This window comes from Acomys minous (genome assembly GCF_964271855.1).
Source record: "Acomys minous genome assembly, chromosome: 16".
In the NCBI taxonomy this organism is placed as follows: domain Eukaryota; kingdom Metazoa; phylum Chordata; class Mammalia; order Rodentia; family Muridae; genus Acomys; species Acomys minous.
In genome coordinates this window covers 78,449,396-78,472,839 of record NC_140498.1, presented here as the reverse complement: position 1 = coordinate 78,472,839, position 23,444 = coordinate 78,449,396, and the positions used below count along the sequence as shown (strand labels likewise).

The window sequence follows — 23,444 nt, the reverse complement described above, 5'->3', positions numbered from 1 at the left end:
CCTACCTGCGGTCCCCAACCGTGGCACGGGTACAGTATTGCTGTGTGGTTTTCCAGTGGCCCCTGGTCCAGGCAGACATCCTTGGCCTTATTGTTCCGAAGCTGCAGGAAGAGATGACAACGTGCCCATCAGAAACCATCTGGGGGAGACACAGTTTCCCAGACCCCACAGTGCCAGAGAGGTCACAGGGACCTTTCCAAATAAGGATCGGTGTTTGAATCAGTGATCCCATAACTTGAGCATGAATGGCCAAGCCCTAGAGTACGTATCTTGGGTGGGAGCCCCACTTCTGGATCCTGAAAAGCCAGACCTCCGCCCCTCACCCTTCCTCCATTGCTCACATAAAAGGACACGTTAAAGGGACTGGAAGAATAGCCTAGTGGTTAGGCCTTAGCTGCTCTTACTGAGGACCTGAGTTCAGCTCCCAGCACCCAAGTCTGATGGCTCACAACCACGTGTAACTCCCGCCTAGGGGATCTGATGGCCTCTTTTGGTCTCCACAGGCACTATCCTCACTTACCCACTCCTGCACAGACAAACACATATACACATAAATAAATGATAAAGCAATAAAAATGATATGTTTACAAAGGAGACCGGGGCTGGAGAGATGACGCATCAGTTTAGAGAACTTGGTACCCTATAGAGGACTTGGGTTTGGTTCCCAGCACCCGCATGGCAGATCACAACCATCTGTAACTCCAGTTCCAGGGGGTGTGATGCCCTCTCCTGGTCTCTGCAGGCAAGCACACAACTTGCATACGGTGCATGGGCATATATGCAAGAGAAACACTCATACACATAAAATAAAAATAAATAAATCTTTGAAAAGGAAGATGTAAGGAAAAATGTGCATGTGGTGCTCACGTGTTTACAGATGCACATGTATGTGCATGTGTCTGTAGAAACCAGAGGATAACACCAGGTTTATGTTTATTGAGACAGGGTTTCTCACTAACGTGGAGCTCATCAAGTAGGCTAGACCACTGAGCCCCAGGGATCTTCCTGTCTCAGCCTCCTGCTAGGATTAAGAATGTTTGGATACAGGAGCATGGGTCACATAAATCTCAGCTTTAAAGTCATCTCAGGAGGGTGGGTGGTGGGTGGTGGGTGGTTGGGGGCGGGATCAGGGCCAGGGCAGCTGTATAAGCAAATCATAAGTTGGGCCCCAACACCAATGCTGGTTTTAATTATCTTTAGGAATTTAAGATCAGTCTCTTAGGTCATTCCTGGCAGAGAGTATGAGAAATGGTAGCCAAAAAAACCAAAGAAGACCAGCGCCATTGGATTGGGGAGATGGCTCAGGCGCTTGCCTTGCAAGCATGAGGACTTGAAATCGAGCCCCAGAGCCCACATAAGAAGCTAGCTAGATGTGATGGCTCATGCTTGTAATCCCAGCACCGGGGAAGCAGAGATGGGTGGATCTTTCGGGCTCACTGTCTAGTCAGCCTAGGCCACACACATGTTCTCTCTGTCTCTCTGTCTCTTTATCTCCCTGTCTCTGTCTCTCTGTCTCTCTTTCTCTCTCTCTCTTCCTCCCTTCCTCCCTCCCTCCCCCCCCCCCCCCCCGCTCTCTCTCTCAGGCAGAGTTTCTCTGTGTAGCCCTGGCTGTCCTGAAACTCACTCTGTAGACCAGGCTGGCCTCAAACTCAGAGATCTGCCTGCCTCGGCCTCCCAAGTGCTAGAACCAAAGGCATGAGTGCACCACCAATGCCTGGCAAGCGCTTTCTTTTATAAGTTGCCTTGTTCACGGTGTCTCATTGTAGCAGTAGGAAAATTAAGACATCTGGTCAATTTTTCTTTGGGGGATTTTTGTTGTTGTTGCTGTTGTTATTTAAACCAATTATTTTATTTAAACTGAATTGCAGGTCTTGCTACAGAGAACTTACTGTTCATCTGTAAGATTTGTGATTTACAGTTTGGTAGAATGTTTCCATGCTTGGAGTATGGGTTATATTTCCTTATGAGCGCGGGTCTGTTATCTGTTTCCTCTGCTGTCCCTCCAATAGCTCTCGCTCATAGAAAGCCCATCTCCCTTTGGATCTCAGACTTATCTCCACGGCTGTGTGCCTGCTTTCCATTTCTTTATTTTATTTTGGGAGGAGGTTCTGAGACAGGATCTCATGTAGCCCAGGCTACCCTTGATCTCATTATGCAGCTGGGGATAGCCTCACACTGATTACAGATGTGCACTGGGATGTCAGGTTTATGCATTGCAGGGGGATGGAACCCAGGGCTAGGCAAGCGCTTGCTGACTTGAGCCACCTCCCCAACCACGGTTGCTTTTACAAAGAACTAAGCAATTTACACAATTAGGATGAGTTCCTGCTCATTTTCTGGTGTCTTCATCACATTTGATCTTCCTTCAGCAACGAAAATCTTTTCGTTTTAAAGATAGTCCGCATTAGCAATGGCCGCCACACGTTACCTACTGAGCTATAGACTCTGCACACCATGCTCCCCGCTCTCCTCAGCATCCCCATGGAACAGGCACTTCAGTGGCCCTCATTTTTATATGCTAAGAAATGGGAGTGGCAGGGGGGTGTGGCACATGGCGACAACTGACTAGGAGAGTCTAGCAGGTTACTTCAAAAGACATTTGCTCTTTGGTTGAGTTTGTTTATTGTGGCACCGTCTTGTGTAGCTCAGGCTAGCCCCAAACTCACTGAAAATGGCCTTGAACTCCTGATTCTCCTGCTTCTGCCTCCTGTGCTGGAGTTAAAGGCATGTGGCACCATGCCCAAATGTTTTAGAAAGTGAGATTGCCTCACCACAGAAAATCTGAAAATTCTACCTCTCCTACTTCTTTTTAAATCACTAGTTAACTTGTCCCCGCTTCTTTTTTAAACACTAGCTAACCATAGCCCAAGGCTCTGGCTTCACTGCGGCCTCCTCCCCCACACCATACCCCCACCTCTCTCTTTTGATACAGGGTCGAGTTAGAGTCTAAACTGGCCTGGAACTCACTATGTAGCCCATGCTGGCCTCATGAAAATCCTGCCTCAGTGTCTCTATTGCTAAGATTACAGGTATGCATATTACACCCAGCTCCCTGCCGTACGTGTGTGTGTGTGTGTGCGTGTGTGTGTGCGTGCGTGCGTGCGTGCGTGTGTGCGCGCGCGTGCGTGCGTGTGTGTGTGTGTGTGTGTGTGTGTGTGTGTGTGTGTTGCTAGGGGTTTAACCCAGAGACTAATGGCTCTACCATTGAGCCATAGCCTCAGTTCCCTCAGTGTCCCTCCTCACATGGCCTGGAGGCCCTCAATGTCAAAACCATCTCAAAACTACCACCATGGCCCCATTCCAGCCTCCAGATCCTTGCTAGCTAGAGAGCCTTGTACCTCCAAGAACCACTAAGGGGAGGAAGGGAGAGAGACTGTCATCCTCCAAGTGTGGTCAATCTTACCATTTGGTTGGCATCTCTGGTTGCCCTCCCCCTCCCCCACATGGTTTCTTAGCTATCCTGGGGATGCCTCAGCCCCCTCCTCGGGAGCCACCCAGCAGGTGGCTTACACATCATCTTCCTTTGCCTGCCATCCTTAGCCACCACTGACCGCCATAGCCAGGGTGGTGACTTCTGGCTTCATCCTGGAGGCTGCTGAACTCACCCAGAAACTCCAGTTCCCAAGTAAACCTGCCTTTTTATACTTTTAATCTGGCTTCCGTTGGCTTATTCCATCGGTGGAGATAACCCATCACTTACCTCCCCGTAGGCAATAGTATTGTTGTATCTTCTCATTTCCGGGTAGACGTGGTCCAAGTACCACTGGAAGTTTTTACACTTCAAACTTTTCCTTAATGCTTTTCTTTCTGAGACGTCACCTATGTCGATCCCTGGGTTCTGCAAGGAGAGAAACAGAGTGTGTTAGTGGCACGGGACTCTGGCCAGAGCCTTATGCAGATGGAGTCATCTTTAGGAAGGACACTTAGGAGTTCAGGAGCCTGGAGTGGCTTTTTGTTTATTTGTTTGTTTGTTGTTGTTGTTTCTTTTTTGAGAAGGAGTGTTCTAGCTTCATTTCCATTGCTGGGATAAAACACCCTGACCAAAAGCAACTTGGGGGAGGAAAGGATACATCCTCTTTACAAGCCGAGGCTCCCATCCACTATTGCAGGGAAAGCCAAAGCAAGGGCTCAAGCAGCTAGTCACATCACATACACAGAGCAAAGAAAATGCATGCATCCATGCTGCCCACTGTTTGTGCTCAGTCAGCTTTCTTCACTCTTACACAGTTCAGGACCCAGCCCATGAAATAGTGAACAACCCTCCCCCTCTGCCCCCCTCCCCTCTGACCCAGGGCGGGTCTTCCCACCTCACTTAACAATCAAGATAACCCCTCCTAGACACACCTCGATTAACAATCAAGATAATCCCTCACAGACACATCTGCAGGCCAACCTGAGGTAAACGCTTTAAGACTCGCTTCCCGGATTGTGTCAAGTTGACAGTTAAGATCAACCATTAACATAGGCAGTCCAGGCCAGCGTTGAATGGCTGAGCATGACCTTGAACTCCTGATACTCCTGCCTCCACCTCTCCAGTGCTGGGATTACATCTATGTGCCATCACACCTGCTTTATGAGATATGGAGGAAAGCACCCAGGGCTTTGCATGGTCCAGGGACACACCCTTCCAACTGAGCTACATCCCCAGCACAGAGCCCTAGAGGCTCAGAATGTTTGTTGGCTTCTACAAACTGACTCACCGCATCACTTAAGCCTAAGCTAGAGACCGTACTCCCTCTGTGTAGGCGTGTGGGAAGGTTTTGATGAGAAGTCTATAGGCAATTCTCCATCTTTATCACCCCTGGGATTGAGGAGACCCCAGGACACAAGGATGTCAATAATCTACTCTCTTGGATTCTTCTCTTTCACAGTCCCTCAGTCATTATCCAAGACAATTAGTGCAGGGATTATTTGACAATGGCGAGAAAATAAATGTTTCTAGCCTCCTTCAGCTTGTCTTTCTCCTGTGTGTGACGTCCCTCTTTGTGGGCACTCTGTGAAGCTCATTATATGCAGAGGAGAAAATAATTTTCTGTGTGATGATGTTCTGATGAATAATTCACTCTGCTTTTATTGAAATGAACCTGTAATGGGTTGCTGTGTGGTGACAAGGGGAAATAAAGTATCTGAAATATGAGCCTCAGTCTCAGCCCCCAAGACGACAGTGAGTCAAAGGACACAGGCTAGGCTGAGAGGGAACGCCGGGGGGGGGGGGGGGGGGGGACTCGGGGGCACTGACAAGAGTTAAAGCTATTCTGTTAAGATTTCTTCTGTAGCCAGAGAAGAACTTTAAGTATGTGTGTATGCATGTATATGTGCACGCTCCTCTGTGTGTGTGTAGGGGTATGTTTGTGTATGGAATATTTGTGATGTGGTATGTGGTGTATGTATGATATATATGTGTGTGTGTGGTGTATGTGTAATGTGCATGTGGTGTGTGAATGCGTGTAGGGGGTATGTTTGTGTGTGCATGGTGTGTGTGTATGTGTCAGGTATGTTTGTGTGTGGTGTATGTGTAATGTATGTATGGTGTGTGTATGTGTGTAGAGGTGTGTTTGGTGTGTGTGGTGTGTGTGATACGTGTGTATGTGTGGTGTGTTTGTATGTGTGTGATATGTATGTATGGTGTGTGTTATGTGTATAGGAGTATGTTCATGTGTGTGTGTGTTGTACATGCATACATGCATATGCAGGGTCAAGAGGAGCACATTTGTTGTCTTCCTTTATCATTCTCAATCTAAAAAAAAAATCTTTGTTTTTGTTTTAAGACATGATCTCTCACTGTAACTGAAGCCCACTTGCCATAATGCTCCAGGTTCTGCCTGTCTCTTCCCTCAGTGCTGGGGTTACAGGCATGCGTGGCTATAACTGGCTTTACATAGTGCTAGAGACTTGAACTCAGGTCCTCACTCTTTCACAGTAAGTGCTATTGCCCATTGACCAATCTCTCCAACACACAAGGATGTTAAAGAGAACTTTCTTTAAATATCATACTTACTAAGACTTAAAGACAGGCTGGAAAACAATATTTAACTCTTTGTTTGAATATACTTGGCAGGCTGGAGAGATGGCACAGAGGTTAAGAGCACTGGCTGCTCTTCCAAAGGTCCTGAGTTTAATTCCCAGCAACCACATAGTGGCTCACAACCATCTATAGTGAGATCTGGTGCCCTCTTCTGGTGTGCAGGGGTACATGCAGGCAGAGCTTTGTATACATAATAAAGAAATAAATATTTTTTAAAAATGAATATACTTGCCATGGTTAATGGAGGCAGTCAGTGTCTGTGAGTCTGATAGTTGGTTTGAGACAGGACCTTATCCTATAGCACAGGCTGGCCTTGATCTCACATCTCACAAACCTCCTTCCTTCATCTCCTTCAGTGTTGGAAATATAAGTTTGTGCCAATATGCTGCCTTCCTCCTCCTCCTCCTCTTTCTCCTCCTCCTCTTCCTTTTTCTTCTTCAACAGGATCTCAGGTAGTTCAGGCTGGTCTCAAACTGACTGTGTAGCTAGGATTGACCTTGAACTCCTGATCCTGGTGCCTCCACCCATCCAGGGTAGAGATTACACACCCGGCTGAAATGGTCATTTATTAAAAGCATGGCAGGATAGCACTCACAATTATGGACCAGTGATCTGGAACCAGCCCACCACCTGCACTTCGGTGTTGTTTGATTTCACTTAACTATGATCAAACATGGCCCAGAAATTCTAAATGCAAATATTCCAGAAACAAATAATTCATAAATTTGAAGTAAAGTTCATCACAGTATATTGTTCTGATCATTCTAATTTATTATTAGCCATGGCCGGTGCTCTCTTACTATGTAAGCTTATAAATAAAACTTGGCCCCCATCTGTATGGAGGGTGGGGGGAACATGGCACCTACGGTCTGAGGGTACTTAGTGTGTCCCAATGCTTAGGCTGGGAGTGTGCCACAGCCTGTCATCCCAGCATGTCGGAAGCTGAGGAAGGAGGATCATGTTTGAGGCCAGCCTGGGCTGTGGAGTGAGATTCTGTCAAAGCAGACAGAGGGGAGGGGTAGAGAGGGGGGAACAGAAAATAGAGGAGGGAGGGAGGAAGAGAGGGAAGGAGGGAGAGAGAGAGGAGGAAGGAAAAGTGGTGGAAGGAATGAGTGAAAATAATGTCTTAGCATCAGACATGTTTCTAGTTAAGTTCTGATTTAGGATTTGGTTCCAGGCTTTCTAGGGCTCCATAGTGAGATTCTCTCTCTCTCTCTCTCTCTCTCTCTCTCTCTCTCTCTCTCTCTCTCTCTCTCTCTCTCTCTCTCACACACACACACACACACACACGACTTAGGAATCTTTCTGGATCATAAAATTTTTGCATAACCTTTATTGGTTGGACATCCTTCATCTGAAAAGCAGAAATCTAAAACTCTCCCAAATCTACTGTTTGAACATGGTGTGTAGGATGTTCAGGTCCTGTGTGTGATTTCTAGTCTTTTAAAAACTTCCTTCACAGTAGCCCCATGGACCAGCAGAGACCATGTCATGGAGACTTTACTGGGCAAGCGTGACCAGAACATAGACTCAAAGAGGGATAGCTAGTGTTGACTGCCAAGTTGACGCGATCTAAAGTCGCACTTCTGGGCATGTCTGTGAGAGAGTTTCTAGACTGAATTCATTGCGGAAGGAGGGCCCACCGTGGATGTGGGTGGCACCACCTCATGAGAAGCTGGGGTCCTGGTCTGAATAAAAAAGAAGAAAGTGAGCTGAGCCCCAGCATCCATCTCTCTCTGCTTCCTGACTGGGGGTGGTATGTGACCACACTACACACGCTCCTACTGCCACGCCTTCCCGATTATGACCGACTGTTCACCCTCCGACTGTGAGCTACAATAAACCATTTTTCCCAGATGTTGCTTTTGTTGGGTGTTTTAATCCAGAATAGGAGCAGTAACTGATATGACAGACAAAAACCGTCAATCAACATCCTTCTCTACGAAACGTAAATAACCCTAACACTGGCTCACCAGGGTTCTGAGTTCACATCCCCGGCCTGATGATTTGAGTACATATTCTTTACTTAAGAAAATTTACTTCTAGTGCGTGCGTGTGTGCGTGTGTGTGTGTGTGTGTGTGTGTGTGTGTCTGAATGTGGACATGAGTGCAATGCCCACAGTGGCCATAAGAGGGCATCAGATCCCGTGGAGCTGCAGTGACAGGTGAGTATGAGCTACCTGAAAGGGGTGCTGGGAACTGGATTCTGGTCCTCGGAAAGAGCAGCAAGCACTCTTAACCACTCAGCCATCTCTCCAACCCTCAAAGTACCTCCCAACGTACCAGGCTTCTAGTCTGTAAAATGGGCATCATAGAATGCCCATAACAAGCCAGCACTTATTGAGTAACTAATGCGGGATAAGCTCTATTCTGTACCACCTTTGTTCATCACTGGGGCACTGTGGGGGTAAGTAGGAACAATTAATGGTCTACAGAGGATGACATCTAGGTAAGATTGCTCTTTTGTCATGAGATTAGGTGAACTGCTGTAAATGAGAAATTTATCAAGAATCTGGAATGCACTAAGTGCTCATCGAAGGTTCCCCAGCTTTCCATAATAAGAATATGTGAAGTGTTGGGCTGGCAAGATGGTTCAGTGGGTAAAAGGGCTTGCTGACAGGCTTGCTGACCCCATGGTCCATCCTCAGAACCTGAACTGTAGAAAGAGAGAACCAACAAGTACAAGGTGTCCTCTGACCTCCACATGATGCACATTGTCATATCATACCCCCTAGATAAACTAAATAAATGAATGTAAATTTAAAATATGTAAAAGAACACTGCATTCAATGACTAAACAGCACTATAGGAGGAAAAAGCAATTCTTCAGGCTGTATTTTAAAAACTGTATGAGGCAAGCCTGGTGTCACAAGTATATCATTTTAGCTACTTGGGAGGCTGAGGTAGGAAGGTCAAAAGTTCAACATTAGCTTGCCCTGCAGAGTGAATTCAAAGCCAGCCTGGGCAATATAGTGGATCTGTCTCAAAATGGAAAAGAAATGGTTCGAGATATGGCTCAGTTGTAGAGCACCTGCCTAGAATCCCCCAGTGAGGGACTTGGGGTGTGGCTCAGTGGTAGAGCACCTGCCTAGAATCCCCCAGTGAGGGGCTGTGGGTGTGGCTCAGTGGTAGAGCACCTGCCTAGAATCCCTCAGTGAGGGGCTGTGGGTGTGGCTCAGTGGTAGAGCACCTGCCTAGAATCCTCCAGTGAGGGGCTGGGGGTGTGGCTCAGTGGTACAGAACCTGCCTAGAATCCCCCAGTGAGGGGCTGGGGTGTGGCTCAGTGGTAGAGAACCTGCCTAGAATCCCCCAGTGAGGGGCTGGGGTGTGGTTCAGTGGTAGAGCATCTGCCTAGAATCCCCCAGTGAGGGGCTGGGGTGTGGCTCAGTGGTAGAGCACCTGCCTAGAATCCCCCAGTGAGGGAGCTGGGGTGTGGCTCAGTGGTACAGAACCTGCCTAGAATCCCCCAGTGAGGGGCTGGGGTGTGGCTCAGTGGTAGAGCACCTGCCTAGAATCCTCCAGTGAGGGGCTGGGGGTGCGGCTCAGTGGTACAGAACCTGCCTAGAATCCCCCAGTGAGGGGCTGGGGTGTGGCTCAGTGGTACAGAACCTGCCTAGAATCCCCCAGTGAGGGGCTGGGGTGTGGTTCAGTGGTAGAGCGCCTGCCTAGAATCCCCCAGTGAGGGGCTGGGGTGTGGCTCAGTGGTAGAGCACCTACCTAGAATCCCCCAGTGAGGGGCTGGGGTGTGGTTCAGTGGTAGAGCACCTGCCTAGAATCCCCCAGTGAGGGGCTGGGGTGTGGCTCAGTAGTAGAACAGCTGCCTAGAATCCCCCAGTGAGGGGTTGAGAGTGTGGCTCAGTGGTAAGTACCCCCAGTGAGGGGCTGGAATATGGTTCAGTTGTAGAGCACCTTCCTAAAATTTCCAGTGAGGGGCTGAAGGGTACTTTGGCATATAGAAGCACCTAGGTTCAACCCTGGGTACTGGTGCAAAGGCAGTAACAACAATGATAGTATTTCTATACTTTCATCTCACTCAAACCTTGCACACATTCAACTGTATTTCTGCTGTTCTGCTGTAACTCCCTGAAAAGAGGAACTGCCATCACACCCATTTTACTGCACAATATCTGAAAGTACAGAGAAGTGTTCAGTAAAGATTTCATCAATAGCAAAAGACAGTGGAGGGATTCAAAACCAAGTCAGGCGCAGCCACAGGCTTCCTGCTGGGAGCCTGCAGTAACCATAGATTTTCCTGGTGCCCCAAGCAACATGTACAGGGGAGGGAAGGAAACAAATGTCACAACCTTCAGTAAGCGCTTGTCACCAGCAGTTGGGACTGCAGGGAAGGCCACACAGCAAAGAGCAGAAAATAGTCCTGCTGCCCAAACCTGCGCAAGGACCTTCTAGACACAGTGCATGCTCAGACTAGAGAGGCATTGTCACATAAGAAGATTTGGATTAACACAGTAACAAGACCTACAGATCTTTGTAAGCGGATTGATGCCTTTCTGTTTTGTTTGTGCCAGCGTTAAGAGGATCCAACACTCAGACGTCTGTGAGCCTTGGCAAGGGAAGGACTGTTGGCTTATTAAGGGTGTCTGTGGCCTGCCAAAGAGCCAAGCTTACTGTGCTCATACGGTAGTAGAGACAGCTGCCTGTTCCTACCTCCAGAGGCAGATTCCACGCTATGTACACGTGTGACTTGTAATCGTCCATCCAGACCTCGGCTACCCGGAGCGCGTTCCTCTTGGTGTAGAAACCAATGTTGCTGTTATACGGTTTCTTCTTACGCTCGATGTGGGCCACCCTTGAGCACGGAAGGACCTCCATGCTGCCACCACAGAGCCACACCTAGAGGCACAGAAACTTGGTCAGTATTGCAGAGCATATCCCAGAGGCCGTCCGCCCTTCCCACAAGCCCCAAAGCAGTGGTTGAACGTATTTAGCGTGGGTCCTAGTTCCCTTTTCTGTTGCTGTGATAAAAACCAGTCTGACCAAAAGTAACTTAAGGGAACGAAGGATGCATCTGGCTTATACTTATGGGTCACAGCCCATCACTGAGAAAAGTCAGGGTGGGAACTCTAGCAAGAACTTGAAGGAGGAAACTTGGAGGAATACTGCCTGCTGGTACACTCATAGGGGGTCATATTTAGCTTTCTTATACAACTCAAGACAACCTGTATAGGGAATGGTGCCACTCACAGTGGGCTGGTCCCTCCTACATTAATAAATCATCAAGACAACTCTGCCCCCCACCCCCACCAAGTATGCTTATAGGTCAATCCCACCTGGGTAATAACTCAACATTGAGTCTAAGCTGTATCAAGTTGACAGTCAAAACCATGACAGTTACTATGACTGTCAATTCGAATCATCTAGAATCATCTAGAAGACAAGCCTGTGGGCGTGTCTATAAGGGTGTTTCTAGACTGGGTGAACCGAGGAAGGAAGACTTGCCCTGAATGTGGGTGGCGCCATTACACAGGTTGGAGCCCTGGACTGATTAAAAATGAGAAAGTGAGCTGAGCACCAGCATCCATCTCTCTCTTTCTGCTTCCTGACTGTGGTTACAATGTGACCAGCCGCTTCATCCTCCTGGGACCATGCCTTTTCCACCATGATGGACTATGCACCCTTGAATTGTGAGTCAAAATAACTCCTTTCTTCCTTCCTTCTTGTCAGGTGTTTGGTCACAGTTATGAAAAAGTAACTAATACATCAAACAATGTCTAACTTGTCCAATTCCTAATGAAGCTATTTGCTTTTTTTAAAAAAATTATTATTGTTAGCTGAGGTCTTTGTGGGAAATTGGCTGTGGGTCCTCTAAAATAATCTATCTCATTTTTCTTATTTTATTTTCATGTTGTAGTATGGTGTGCATGAGTGCGTGTGTGCGTGCGAGCATGTGTGTGTGTGTGTGTGCGTGTGCATGCGTATGCGTGTGTGTGTGTGTGTGTGTGTGTGTGTGTGTGTGTGTGTGTGTGTGTGTGATTTCTTTTCTGGCCTCTATGGGTACCTGCACATACATGGTATTCACTCATATATATGCATAAATAAAAACACTGAGAAATGTCCTTTTAAAAAACAGTTAATAAACTTAAGGACTGGGGTTGGTTGTTGAGTTGGTGAAGTGCTTGTGCAAGAATAGATGCCTCAGTTTAGCCCTAGAAGATATCCAGGCCTGGTAGCTTGCACTTGTAATCCTAGCTTCGGGGAGGTGGAGAGAAAAGAATTCCTAATGTTCACTGGCCTGCCAGCCTAGCGTTCTTCCTGATCTCCAAGCCGGTGAGAGAGAGACTGTCTCAAAAAAGAGGTAGGCAACATCTGAAGAATGACACCCGAGGTTGTCCTCTGTGTCCTCACCCATATGCACACACATGAACATAAACAAAAGTATGCGCGCGCGCGCGCACACACACACACACACACACACACACACGTTAAAAACAAGTGTTAAGCTCAACTCTTAGGGGAAGGTGAGTGTGTTGGGGGGAGGTCCCTATCCTGGAATTAAGTAACTGCACCCCATCTTTTGTAGGTATTAGGAATGGAACCTGGGGTCCTGTGCATGCCAGGTGTGCACTGAGCCACACATGCAGCCTGGGTGAGACACACAAGATGCCACTGTCCTTATGGCAGTGTTCTGAGACTCGGAGGACAGTGGGGATCACCCCAACTTCCTCTCCAGGATCCTCATCCCCACACCTTCCCTAACTGGGGTCTCACAGGTTGTTGACGTATCAGATTCCAAAGACCGTGGGGTTTCTGCTCCTCCCTTTAAAGGTGTGCATTTCTGCAGTCTTCTCCTGTGTCCCTGATTAGGTCACCCTGAAGTCCATTTAAATCCATTTCCATGTCACTGTGGCCACAGTGAGCTGGGCCTAGTGGCACAGTTTAGTCATCTTTGGTACTGGGGGAATGGAGGCAGAGAAATCACAAGTCCATATCCTGCTCGGACAACTTAATGAGACTGTCTCAAAATAAAATGTAAGGAGAGGGATGAAGTTCAGTAGTAAAGCACTTGCCTACAATCTCTCACTGCTGGGGTGTGGCTCAGTGGTAGAGCACCTACATAGCCTACATGGGGTCCTGGGTGGGTCTCAGGACTGGGCAAAAATAGTAACAACAACAAGGGGAAAAACTAATAACAACAATAGAAATAGCATTGAAGGATTTCTCAATGCAGAACTCAGTAATCTCAGTGGGTCATCTAAATATAGGTCTCTCTCTCTCTCTCTCTCTCTCTCTCTCATAAAATATGACTGGAAAACCAATCAGGTATCTGGCTAAGAAAAATATTTTAATTTGTTCCTCCTATTCTTCTTTGGGATTTCTTTGTAATACCCACCCCAACAGAAGGGTACACTCCCCACCCCAACCCCTGCTACTGGTTTCCTCAGTCTATTGTGCCAGACAGGAGGGGTGGTGGTGGGGGCACCCACTATCTCTCCTAGCCCCAGTTTAAATGCATCATCTCTTCCACAATTGGATGGATGTGTCTTAGCTTTCCTCCTAAATTCCTTTTACAAAAAAATTCAATTTCAATCTAGGGCTTTATTTATTACAGTTCCTCAGAAATACGATTTCCGAATGCAGATCTGGAGACATATCTCAATTTAAGTACCGCAGTGGTGAGAACCCCTAAACACCTAGATTCTATTGCCAGCTGGGTCGATGCAAGCCATTTCTCTTAGCACAGGCTGCACAGGCTGCACAGGCTGCATGGGCTGAGGAATTAAAATGAACCTTGGTAAGTGGCATGTGATTCTGAGGAGGAAAGAAACACATTATTGAAAGCAGCCTGATTCATTGAGCAGAGTGAGAGGATTGAAGGGGTTTTCTTTTCCTTTCTTTCCCTTATTTTATTTTTTTATTTTTTTATTTTTTTGGATTGTTGTTTCTATATTTAAAAGACAAACTATATTATAAGGAGGAAAATCGTATCAGTCTGAACTCATCTTCAGTTTCAAATTCACTACAGCTTTACCACCCAGTGGAATAGCATGCTATTTTCATTCATGAACAAATTCCCCTGTTTAAAAAACCGGAAATCTCAAGCCGGGCGTGGTGGTGCACGCCTTTAATCCCAGCACTCGGGAGGCAGAGGCAGGCGGATCGCTGTGAGTTCGAGGCCAGCCTGGTCTACAGAGCGAGTCCAGGACAGCCAAGGCTACACAGAGAAACCTTGTCTCAAAAAACAAACAAACAAACAAAACCAAAAAAAACCCCCAGAAGTCTCTCGTAATCTTTATACATGTTAGAGCCCACTTTGCTCTGTCTTCCTCTGTGCCACCATTTTTCCTCTTTCAAATTCCTTCCTCTTTCATCTATTCCCTCTTCCTCTCCCACTCAACGCCCTGTTCCCGCTTCAACTCTCTTCCTCCCCTTGTGCTGTGGCGGAGGCTGGGGATGGCAGAAGCAAGATTGTTAAAGGTAAAGGGCTGGAAAGATGCCTCCTCCGCAGGAGTTCCACTCCCTGGAACTGGAGAAAACGGACTCTCCAAGTTGTGGTCTGACCTCCACATGCACCGTGGGACATGTGCACATATGCAAAGTAAACAAGATATAATAAAACATCAAGATCAACATACGAAAGAAGCAACTGGAAGAGACTAGAAGCCTTTCCCTACCTGGGCTAAACAGAAGAGAGTATGTTTTGAGAAAAGCCCATGGGAGAGGCAGTTTTGGTATAAAGAAGTCAAGAACCTCTTGGACCAGCATGAATACTTTTCTTCCACTTGGATAGCCCACTTTCGTATTTGAGAGTACATTCACTTAAAAAAAAAATCCTGTGTGTGTGTATGTGTGCGCGCGCATATCCATCTGCATCTGTATACACATACACAGTGCATATGGAGGTCAGAGGACAACCAGCGGGTGTTGGTTTTCTCCTTCAACCATATGAATTCCAGAGACTGATCACAAGTCCTTAGGCTTGGTAGTAAGTGTCCTTACAATTAGATGCACCTCACCTTCCTGGGATCCTTTACATAACAAGGCATCTCCTTAGTTTTAACCATGTATTCCTAATACAACTTTTCCATTCTGGGACATGTAAACCTAAAGGCGCCATTGGGTGTCTACCAGGATGGTAGGGTATCCACACCGTGGCAACATCAGTTGCCATCTTCATGGGGTCCAGGATAATGTGGGAGACAAGCTTTCTGGCATGTCTAGGAAGCATTATCTAGATCAGAAGTTCTCAACCTGTGGGCACCGACCCCTTTGGGGCGGTCCAAACAACCCTTTTACATGGGTTGCATATCAGATATCCTGTATAAAAGATGCTTATGTTATGATTTATAACAGTAGCAAGATTATAGTTACGAGGTAGCGACAAAAATAATTTTATGGCTGAGGGTCACCACAACATGAGGAACTGTATTAGAGGGTCACAGCATTAGGGAGGTTGAGGACCACTGGCTTAGATTAATGTTAGCCTCTGAGGTTTCCTGTAGGAGATCATCCTCATTGGCTTCACTGATGTGTGAGGACCCATGTTGACTAACTGTGGGCAGGATCATGCCCTACTCAAGGAAAGGCGAAGAAGAGAAAGCAGCCTGAGTGTGCACAAGCATTCGTTGCTTTCTGCTTCCTGACTGCTGCTGCGACATGACTGGTGGCTTTGTCTTCTCTGCTATGGTGAGATGTACCTCAAATTGTAAGTCAATATACCTCCTTGGGTTGCTTTTATCAGGGTATTTTAAAGAAAAGAAAAAGAAACATTTAATTGCTTTTTTATTTATGTGTCTGATACCAGAGATGCTATGAGACCACCTGGAGCCAGTTACAGCTAGTTGTGAGACACCTAACATGGGTCCTGGGAACAAAACTCTGAAAGAAAAGTATATGCTCTCGACCACTGAGCCATCGTGCCAGCCCTTGTCCAGGTACTTTTTTTTTTCCTTAATTTTGGTTTTTTTTTTAGATTTATTTATTTTATGTATATGAGAGTGCTCTATCTGGATGTACACCTGCACGTCAGAAGAGGTATCAGATCACATTATAGATGGCTGTGAGCCACCATGTGGTTGCTGGGAATTGAACTCAGGACCTTTGGAAGAACAGCCAGTGCTCTTAACCTCTGAGCCATCTCTCCAGTCCCGTACTTTTTTTTTTTTTTTAATCACAGCATTAGAAGCATAACTAAGACATGCACCCCAAACAGAACTGTCCCTTCCATCCCCTACAGCAGCTCCAACTAAACAGACACTACACATCTCATTGTTTTGTGTTCCCAGAACCGGGCCTGACGCCCTCTGACTTACAACAATTTGCCTTCAGTCATTGAACCCAACACTATATATATGTTTGTGCAGACCAGTGTTCTGAGTAAAATGCTGCGAGGAATATGAAGACAACATAGGCGCGGAGCCCACTGGCAGTTCAGAGCTTTCACTGGTTCCTCGGTGCTGAACACTATAATAAATGTCAGGGAAGGGCTAAGAGCAGCTTTCGCACCTTTATATGGAAGTTTCCAGAAGGCAGGTGGGTGACAGCATTGTACTCACTTTCCTATCTATGTATATTATTCATCCTTCTAACCATCACTTAGTGTGCATTTTTGCTGAGGATTAGGAAGCAGCTGTTAAAGTGTAATTATAGATAATCTATGCTTAGCCGCAGGAGGAGAGTGAATTGTATTTAATTCTGTCTTCAACACCAGAGGCCACAGCTTTGGGACTGTGTGCCCTGACGTGGAAGGAAGCTGGCAATTACAATTTTAAAAGATTGATCTCTTATCTGTGTGTGTGTGTGTGTGTGTGTGTGTGTGTGTTGTCCATGGAGGCCAGTAGAGATTGCCAGGACTCCTAGGCCTGCAGTCATATGCACTCATGAGCTGCCCAACGTGGGAGTAAGGAAGAGAACTTGGGTCCTCCGTAAAAGCATCATGTGATAATATATTGACATCCACAGTCAAGAGCAAAGAGAGAAATGGATGCACACAGGCTCCAGTTTCTGAGTCATCTCCCTGGCCGCAGCTTTCATATTGATTTTAGGGAGTGTGTGATGTTTCTCTTGTCAACTTGGACAACTGGAGATACACTTCTGTGTGTGTGTCTGTTTCCAGAGAAGTGTAACGGAGGAGGGAAGGTCCTCCCTGAATTCCGGTGACATCTCCTCATGGGCTGGGAGCTTGCACTTAGTAAAAAGGAGGAAGTGAGCTGGGCACCAGCATTATCTGTCCCTGCTTCCTGACTGTGAATGCAACTTGGCCAGAGGCCTCATGCTCCTGCTGCCACGCCTCCCTTGCCATCAGTGGACTGTATGCCCTCAAACTGTGAGCCACTGTTAAAGCAGGGACCAGGCTGTTTGTAAGCTTGGCTTTCTGTGATCTCAGTCAGTGTGGGTCTAATGTCTTTGGGACGCTTGTATTCTTTTATTCCAATTTTTAAATTAAAAAAAAAAGTTGTTTTTTTTTTTTTTACATCCCAATTGCAGTTTCCCTTCTCTCCCTTTTCTCCTCCCAGTCCTTCCTGTCTCTGGGGCTCTAATGTAGACATTTCTCAACAGGATGGGTCCCTCCTATACTGAGACACTTTATTTAGTAGAAAGTTCATTTTGGATGGGTGTCCTTTCTAGCTACATTTCTGCTGCTGTGAGAAAATGCTCCGCCAAAGAGCAACATAGGGAAAAGGGGTTTATTTCAGGGTACCGTTCACCAAGGTATAACTCGTAACTTCATGGAAGTCATTGGAAGAACTCAAGGAGCTCATCACATCACATCCACGGTCAAGCGCAAAGAGAGAAATGAATGCACACACTCTCGCTCACTCGCTTTCAATCAGCTTGATTTCTTAACTCTTATGTAGCCCATGACCCTCCAAAGCCTGCAATATGGAGGTCAGAAAATAACGCCTTGAGGGTTGCTGCCACCTGCAATGGGCTGGGTCTTCCTATATCGACAGTCAATTAACCGTTTATTAATACATACAACTAGATGACTAACTATCAGGATAATATATGATAACTAATAAATTAATAATTATTAGCACAATGCCAATGTTCCAACCTGATCTAAGAAATCTCCGCAGGTGACTCTAGATTGTGTCAAGTTGACAGCTAAAAGTAGCCAGCGCAGGCCTCACTGACGCTCCTCCATCTATGAACCAGTCTAGACATACATGATGATCTCCATGAGAAGGTTCTGGAAGCCTTCTACTAGTGACAGGCAGTGTCTGCTTCCTGCTAGTGACAACCACCACCACCACCACCACCACAGTGTGGACTACATGGTCTCCTAGGAACCCCACTTTTAGGCTCCCCTTTAGCTGGCTCGGCCATAAAGCTCTGATTTTTTTCACCACCCATTTTCTGTAGCTAAAAGACAGTGTACTTTCATTAGCCTATTTCCCGCTGCGTGGTCAAACTGGAAAGCTACCCTCTGAAGGGAGAGAGGAGCCACAATGTGGAAGGAGTTGAGGCTTCTTAATAATCGCACGGAAGGCTCCTTGCCAACATCTACTTATTTATCTACACAGAATTTGTTGTCTGTGCCTGTGTGGTGTATGTATCTGTGTGTGTGTATGTGTGCATGTGTATTATGTGTGTGTGTCTGTGGAGGCCAGAGCTTCAACCGAGTGTCTTTCTTGATCATTCCCCACTTAATTTTTTTTTTTTGAAGCAGAGTTCCCACTTGAACCCTCACCTCATTTATTTATTTAGCTACATTGATTGGCCTATGAGTTCTGAAGATCTGTCTGCACAGTTCTCCCTAACCCAACCATCCTAGTTTACAACCACGTACTGCCCAGCTTAGGTTCTTTTGAGTGGGTTCTGGGGGATCCAAACTTGGGTCCTCTTAATTACGAGGCAAACACTTTACCCACTGATCCATTTTCTCTGACCTCCAAGAATTTAAGTGCTGGGGAACCCAAGACAGGGCCTTGTAAATGGCTCTTCCACTGAGCTGTAGTCCCAGCCTCACCATGGATTTTTTTTTTTAATTTGTTACTATGCCCATATGGAGGTCACAGGACAACTGTGGGAATTAGGATCTCTCTTTCTAACAAGTGGTTCCAGGGATTGAACTCAGATCATCACTCTTGGCAGCAAGCACCTTTACCTTCTGAGCCATGCCTCCAGCACAGATATATATATATTTCTATATATATATATATATTTTTTTTTTAGTTCCACATTAAACCAAAGGGTCCTGAGTGATTTGTCCCAGACACTCTGCAGTCCTTACTTTGAACTGCAAGCTGTTTAGTTTTGAGAAGCCAGGGCTTCTAACGGTTCGGCGTCCAGAAGTAAACAGCCTTCCCGAACTTCCAGTACGTTCCATTTGTTTTCCTCCTGGAAGGCAATCCCTTCATTTCCCATTGTCCAGGGAAGCAGGACCTCCTGCCCCGGGGTATTGAACATTTCCTCTGACCTGCCCCATCCCGTTTACTTCTTGGCCCCACTTGGGGACCGGGTTCACATTTGAGAAATCTGTTGGATCAGGCAAGCCCGTGGCAGAGCTCATAAACAGGACATGGCCTTCTAAATTTTTTAACAGTTCTTCCTGGTGTTGTTTTGTTCTGGCTCGCCTAACACTGTGTCCTGTGTGTCTCCTAGGACCCGAGGTCTGAAATGCCATCTCTCGGCCTGCTGACAGATGCTGCTGCCAAGGGCTGGCAGCCTGACTCCTGCAGTGTCGGAGAGGTGGATGGAACAGGTGCGCCACTCCATTCATAGCAGCACCTTCACAATGAGAGCCAGCATGATCAAGACGGCAAACTATGTTCCTTGGCTCAGAGCAAGCCCAGGGAGGCCATCGCATTATCCTCAGCGCGTGGCCTTTTTTTTTCTTGTGTCAAAATGCTGAGTATGCTTGCTTTGGCTTAAATTAAAAAAAAAAAACCAAACATTTATTTATTCTGTTTGTGTGTATATTTGCACCATAGTGCCACCACCACCCGCATCTATTCCTTACAGACGGATTATGATAAAGAATTGGCTTAATAATTTACACCGAGGGCTGGAGAGATGGCTCAGGATTAAGAGGTTAAGAGCACTTGCTGCGCTTCCAGAGGACATGAGTTCTGTTCTGAGTACCATCAGGCAGCTAAAACACACCTGGGATTCAACACACTCTATTGGCCCTGATAGGCGCTGTACTAGTGTGTAAGTATTATCTCTTACATACTATATAGAGTCTTCATCTGTCAATAAACAGCTAATAGACTCAGGCAGGAAATAGGAGAAATAGGAGAAATATCTGAGGCAAGAAATAGTAGAAAGGAATTCCAGTTGAGTGAGGGACAAGGAATTCACCCTGGGACACTGAGGAGGACAGACTCATGAAACCTGAGCAAAGGTAACCAGCCAAGTGGCAGAACTTAGAACAGAATAAACATGATATTAGTCATGAGCAAGCTGGGAAACGAGCCAAAGCTTATGGCCTATTGGGAACAAGGATGTGGGTGGTAAAAAAAAAAAACCAACACATCTTACAGAAAACCATCATACACTGGTATGCACATGTGAACATACACATAACTTAAAAATTAATTAAGCCAGGTAGTGGCGGTGCACGCCTTTAATCCCAGCACTTGGGAGGCAGAGGCAGGCAGATCTCTGTGAGTTCGAGGCCAGTCTGGTCTACAAAGGAAGTCCAGGATGTCAAGGCTACAACAGAGAAACCCCGTCTCGAAAAAAAAATTAATTAATAATTAAAATACAAATTTGCCTCAATGAGTATCCAGAGGGACCCATACTCACACAAATTCTATAAGGAAGTGCGTATCACCGTTTATCTTTTTGGCAGCTCTTTTACCCTCCCCACTCTCAGCTTTGTTTTCACACTTATCCTAATTTTTTAAACAGCATAGTTTCTGGATTGCAAAGGCTCATGACTCAGAGAAAATGGTCCCAGTGGCATGTACATGGATCTCGGGCTGCATCCTACACACAGCCAACTATCCATTCTTCATCTTGTCAGACCTCATCTCCTCTGATGAGACTGCATGGACCAATAGTAGAAATCTCCATGTAGCAATGGCGACCGGTTCTTCAGGGTCACCATACAGTTGGCTACTCTTTGTAGAGTTGCAATCTATCGTGGGGTTAATGGCATTTCATGGGTGTGACAAGAATCTGATAGCTTAACTTAGCTCTTTCAAGCTGTTTTTTCAGCTGTATGCCGTGGCTTAGGTAGGCTTGGGTGTTAACCCAGGCTGGTCACCAGGACCCACTGTTGTGGCTGAGGTGACAGAGACCTCAGCTTCGCCTATCAGAGATGAACTGCTATTCCCCGCCACACATATACCCTGAAATCTTCCCTTTGAAATTGCTCAGCCTGGTGTTAGGATGGCGGGCACCTGTTCTTTCTGGGACAGCAACAGGCACCACAAAGGTATTCTGGGAGAAGAAAGGGCCTTGCCAGATGGCTGGCTTTCAGCTGTCTGCAGGGCAGAGGAGAACAAGTCTTGGTGCGGGGGGGGGGGGGGGGGGGGAGGGGAGGGGTGTAAGGGGGGTGGGGGGGGAGAGGCTTTCAAGAGTCTCAGGTCACTGTCAGCTGATTCAAGTCCTCTAACCTCCACGGTCGTCCTACAGTGACTATCAATCCACAGTCACTGTGGAGTTCCCTTTTCTTGGGGGATCGAGGAGAAAGCTCAGCAGGTAAAGGGACTTGTTGCAGGGCCTCCTAATGACCTGAAGTGCAATTCCTGGGACCCACAGGATGGAACCTGAACATGTAACACACACACACACACACACACACGTAAAAAAGGAATGTTCTCTTTTCTCTACATCTTCACCAGCATGTTACTTTTGGTTTTAATTTAATTAAATTAATAATTTTGTATGGTGGTATGTAGTGTGTGTGTGTGTGTGTGTGTGTGTGTGTGTGTGTGTGTGTTGTTTATGTGTATGTGTGTGTGTGTGTGTGTGCATGTGTGATTGCCCATGCATGCGCTCACCTGCATGTGTTGGTCAAAAGACAACCTCAAGCTATTATTCCTCAGGTGTCTTCCAGCATTCTTTTGAGATAAGGTCTCTCATCGACCTGGACTCGGCCAAATAGGCCACACAAGCTGGCCAGCAAGCTTCCAGAAACCTGCCTGTCTCTCTGCTCCATCTCCTCATTACAAGCATGCACTTGTTTTTTTTTTTTTTTCCTCTTTCTTTCTTTTTTGTGACAGGGTTTCTCTGTGTAGCCCTTGCTTTGTAGACCAGGCTGGCCTTAAACTCACAGAGATCCACCTGCCTCTGCCTCCCCAAGTGCTATGATTACAGGTTTGCACCACTGCACCCAGCTGCATGCACTTGTGATCCGGGGATCCAATTCAGGTCCACACACTGGCACAACAAATACATTACCAACTAAGCCCACCTCCCCAGCCCTCCTTTAAATCATCAGTGTGTAATAATCGGGCAAAGCAAGGGATTATTTCATTGTGATACTCCCATATATGCACATGATGTACTGGAACGCGCTGTACCCTCTGTTGCCTTTGGTGATCTCCCGTCCATTTCTCCTTTTCCTACTCTCTCTTTGCTTCTGTTCTAGTTAATGCTATAACTGTCAACGTGACATGGCTTGAAAGATGTGAGATTGGCCTGTGGGCATTGTCTTGATTATTAAATGGTGTCCACTGTGGGTGGCCCCATCCTCTGGGCAGGTGGTCCTGGGCTGTACAAGAGAGGAGAGATGGCCAGCTGTGAAGCACCAGCAAGTGAGGATGTGTGCTTTTTCTCTCTGCCCTTGACTATGGATGTGAGGAGGCTATTGTTTGAGTTCCTTCTTTGGTTTCCCCTGAGTGAGAGACTAATTTGGAATGGTAGTCCACATTAACCCTTTCGTCCCCTATCTGTTCGGGCATTTGCTACAACAGAAATAAAACTGGGACACTATTGTCACTGAGACGGGTCCTATCTTCACTGTGGTTTTACTTAAATGTTTGCTTGTTTGTTTTACATGGCTGGGTGTTACGCCTGCATTATCTTTGTGCATCACATGGGTTCACACCCACAGAGGAGAAAAAGGCTCAGAGTTGTGATAGATGCCTATAATCCCAGTGCTGAGGAGGAAGAGATGGGTAGGTCCTTGGGGGCTCATGTGATGTAAGACTGACACTGAGCAGGTGAATCCAACCTTTCGAGGTGATTAGATCATGAGAGCTTGGATCTCATCCATGGATTCATCTACTGACAGATAAATAATTTGCCTGCGTTATCAGGAGGTGGTAGAAGTTGTACGGTGTGGTCTAGATGGAAGAAATAGATCACTGGGGGGAGGAGCTGTTTCTTTCTTTTACTTTTTGGACAGTTTTGTGTGTGTGTATGTGTGTGTGTACATGTACATGTACATGTGAGTGCAGTACCTGCATAGGCCAGAAGAGGGCATCAAAGGCCTTGAATCTGGGGTTACAGGCAGTTATGGGCAATCTGACATGGGTGCTGAAAAATAATCTTAAATCCTCCAGAA

At 46.6% G+C, this 23,444-nt stretch overlaps 2 protein-coding genes across 2 annotated transcripts in view; one reads left to right on the top strand and one right to left on the bottom strand.

The window, feature by feature from the left end:
- CALN1 (calneuron 1) overlaps positions 1–19,788 on the top strand; it is a 516,312-nt gene extending 496,524 nt beyond the window's left edge. Inside the window, exon 7 of the mRNA XM_084762578.1 lies at positions 19,589–19,788. Coding sequence (XP_084618704.1) covers positions 19,589–19,602 — 14 coding nt within the window. The 3' untranslated portion in view covers positions 19,603–19,788. The remainder of the gene's footprint in view (positions 1–19,588) is intronic.
- The window catches only part of GALNT17 (polypeptide N-acetylgalactosaminyltransferase 17), a 431,830-nt gene that overhangs the window by 21,989 nt on the left and 386,397 nt on the right, over positions 1–23,444 (bottom strand). Inside the window, exons 7-9 of the mRNA XM_084762556.1 lie at positions 10,691–10,876; positions 3,701–3,838; positions 6–101 (exon numbers count right to left, since the gene is read on the bottom strand). Coding sequence (XP_084618682.1) covers positions 6–101; positions 3,701–3,838; positions 10,691–10,876 — 420 coding nt within the window. The remainder of the gene's footprint in view (positions 1–5; positions 102–3,700; positions 3,839–10,690; positions 10,877–23,444) is intronic.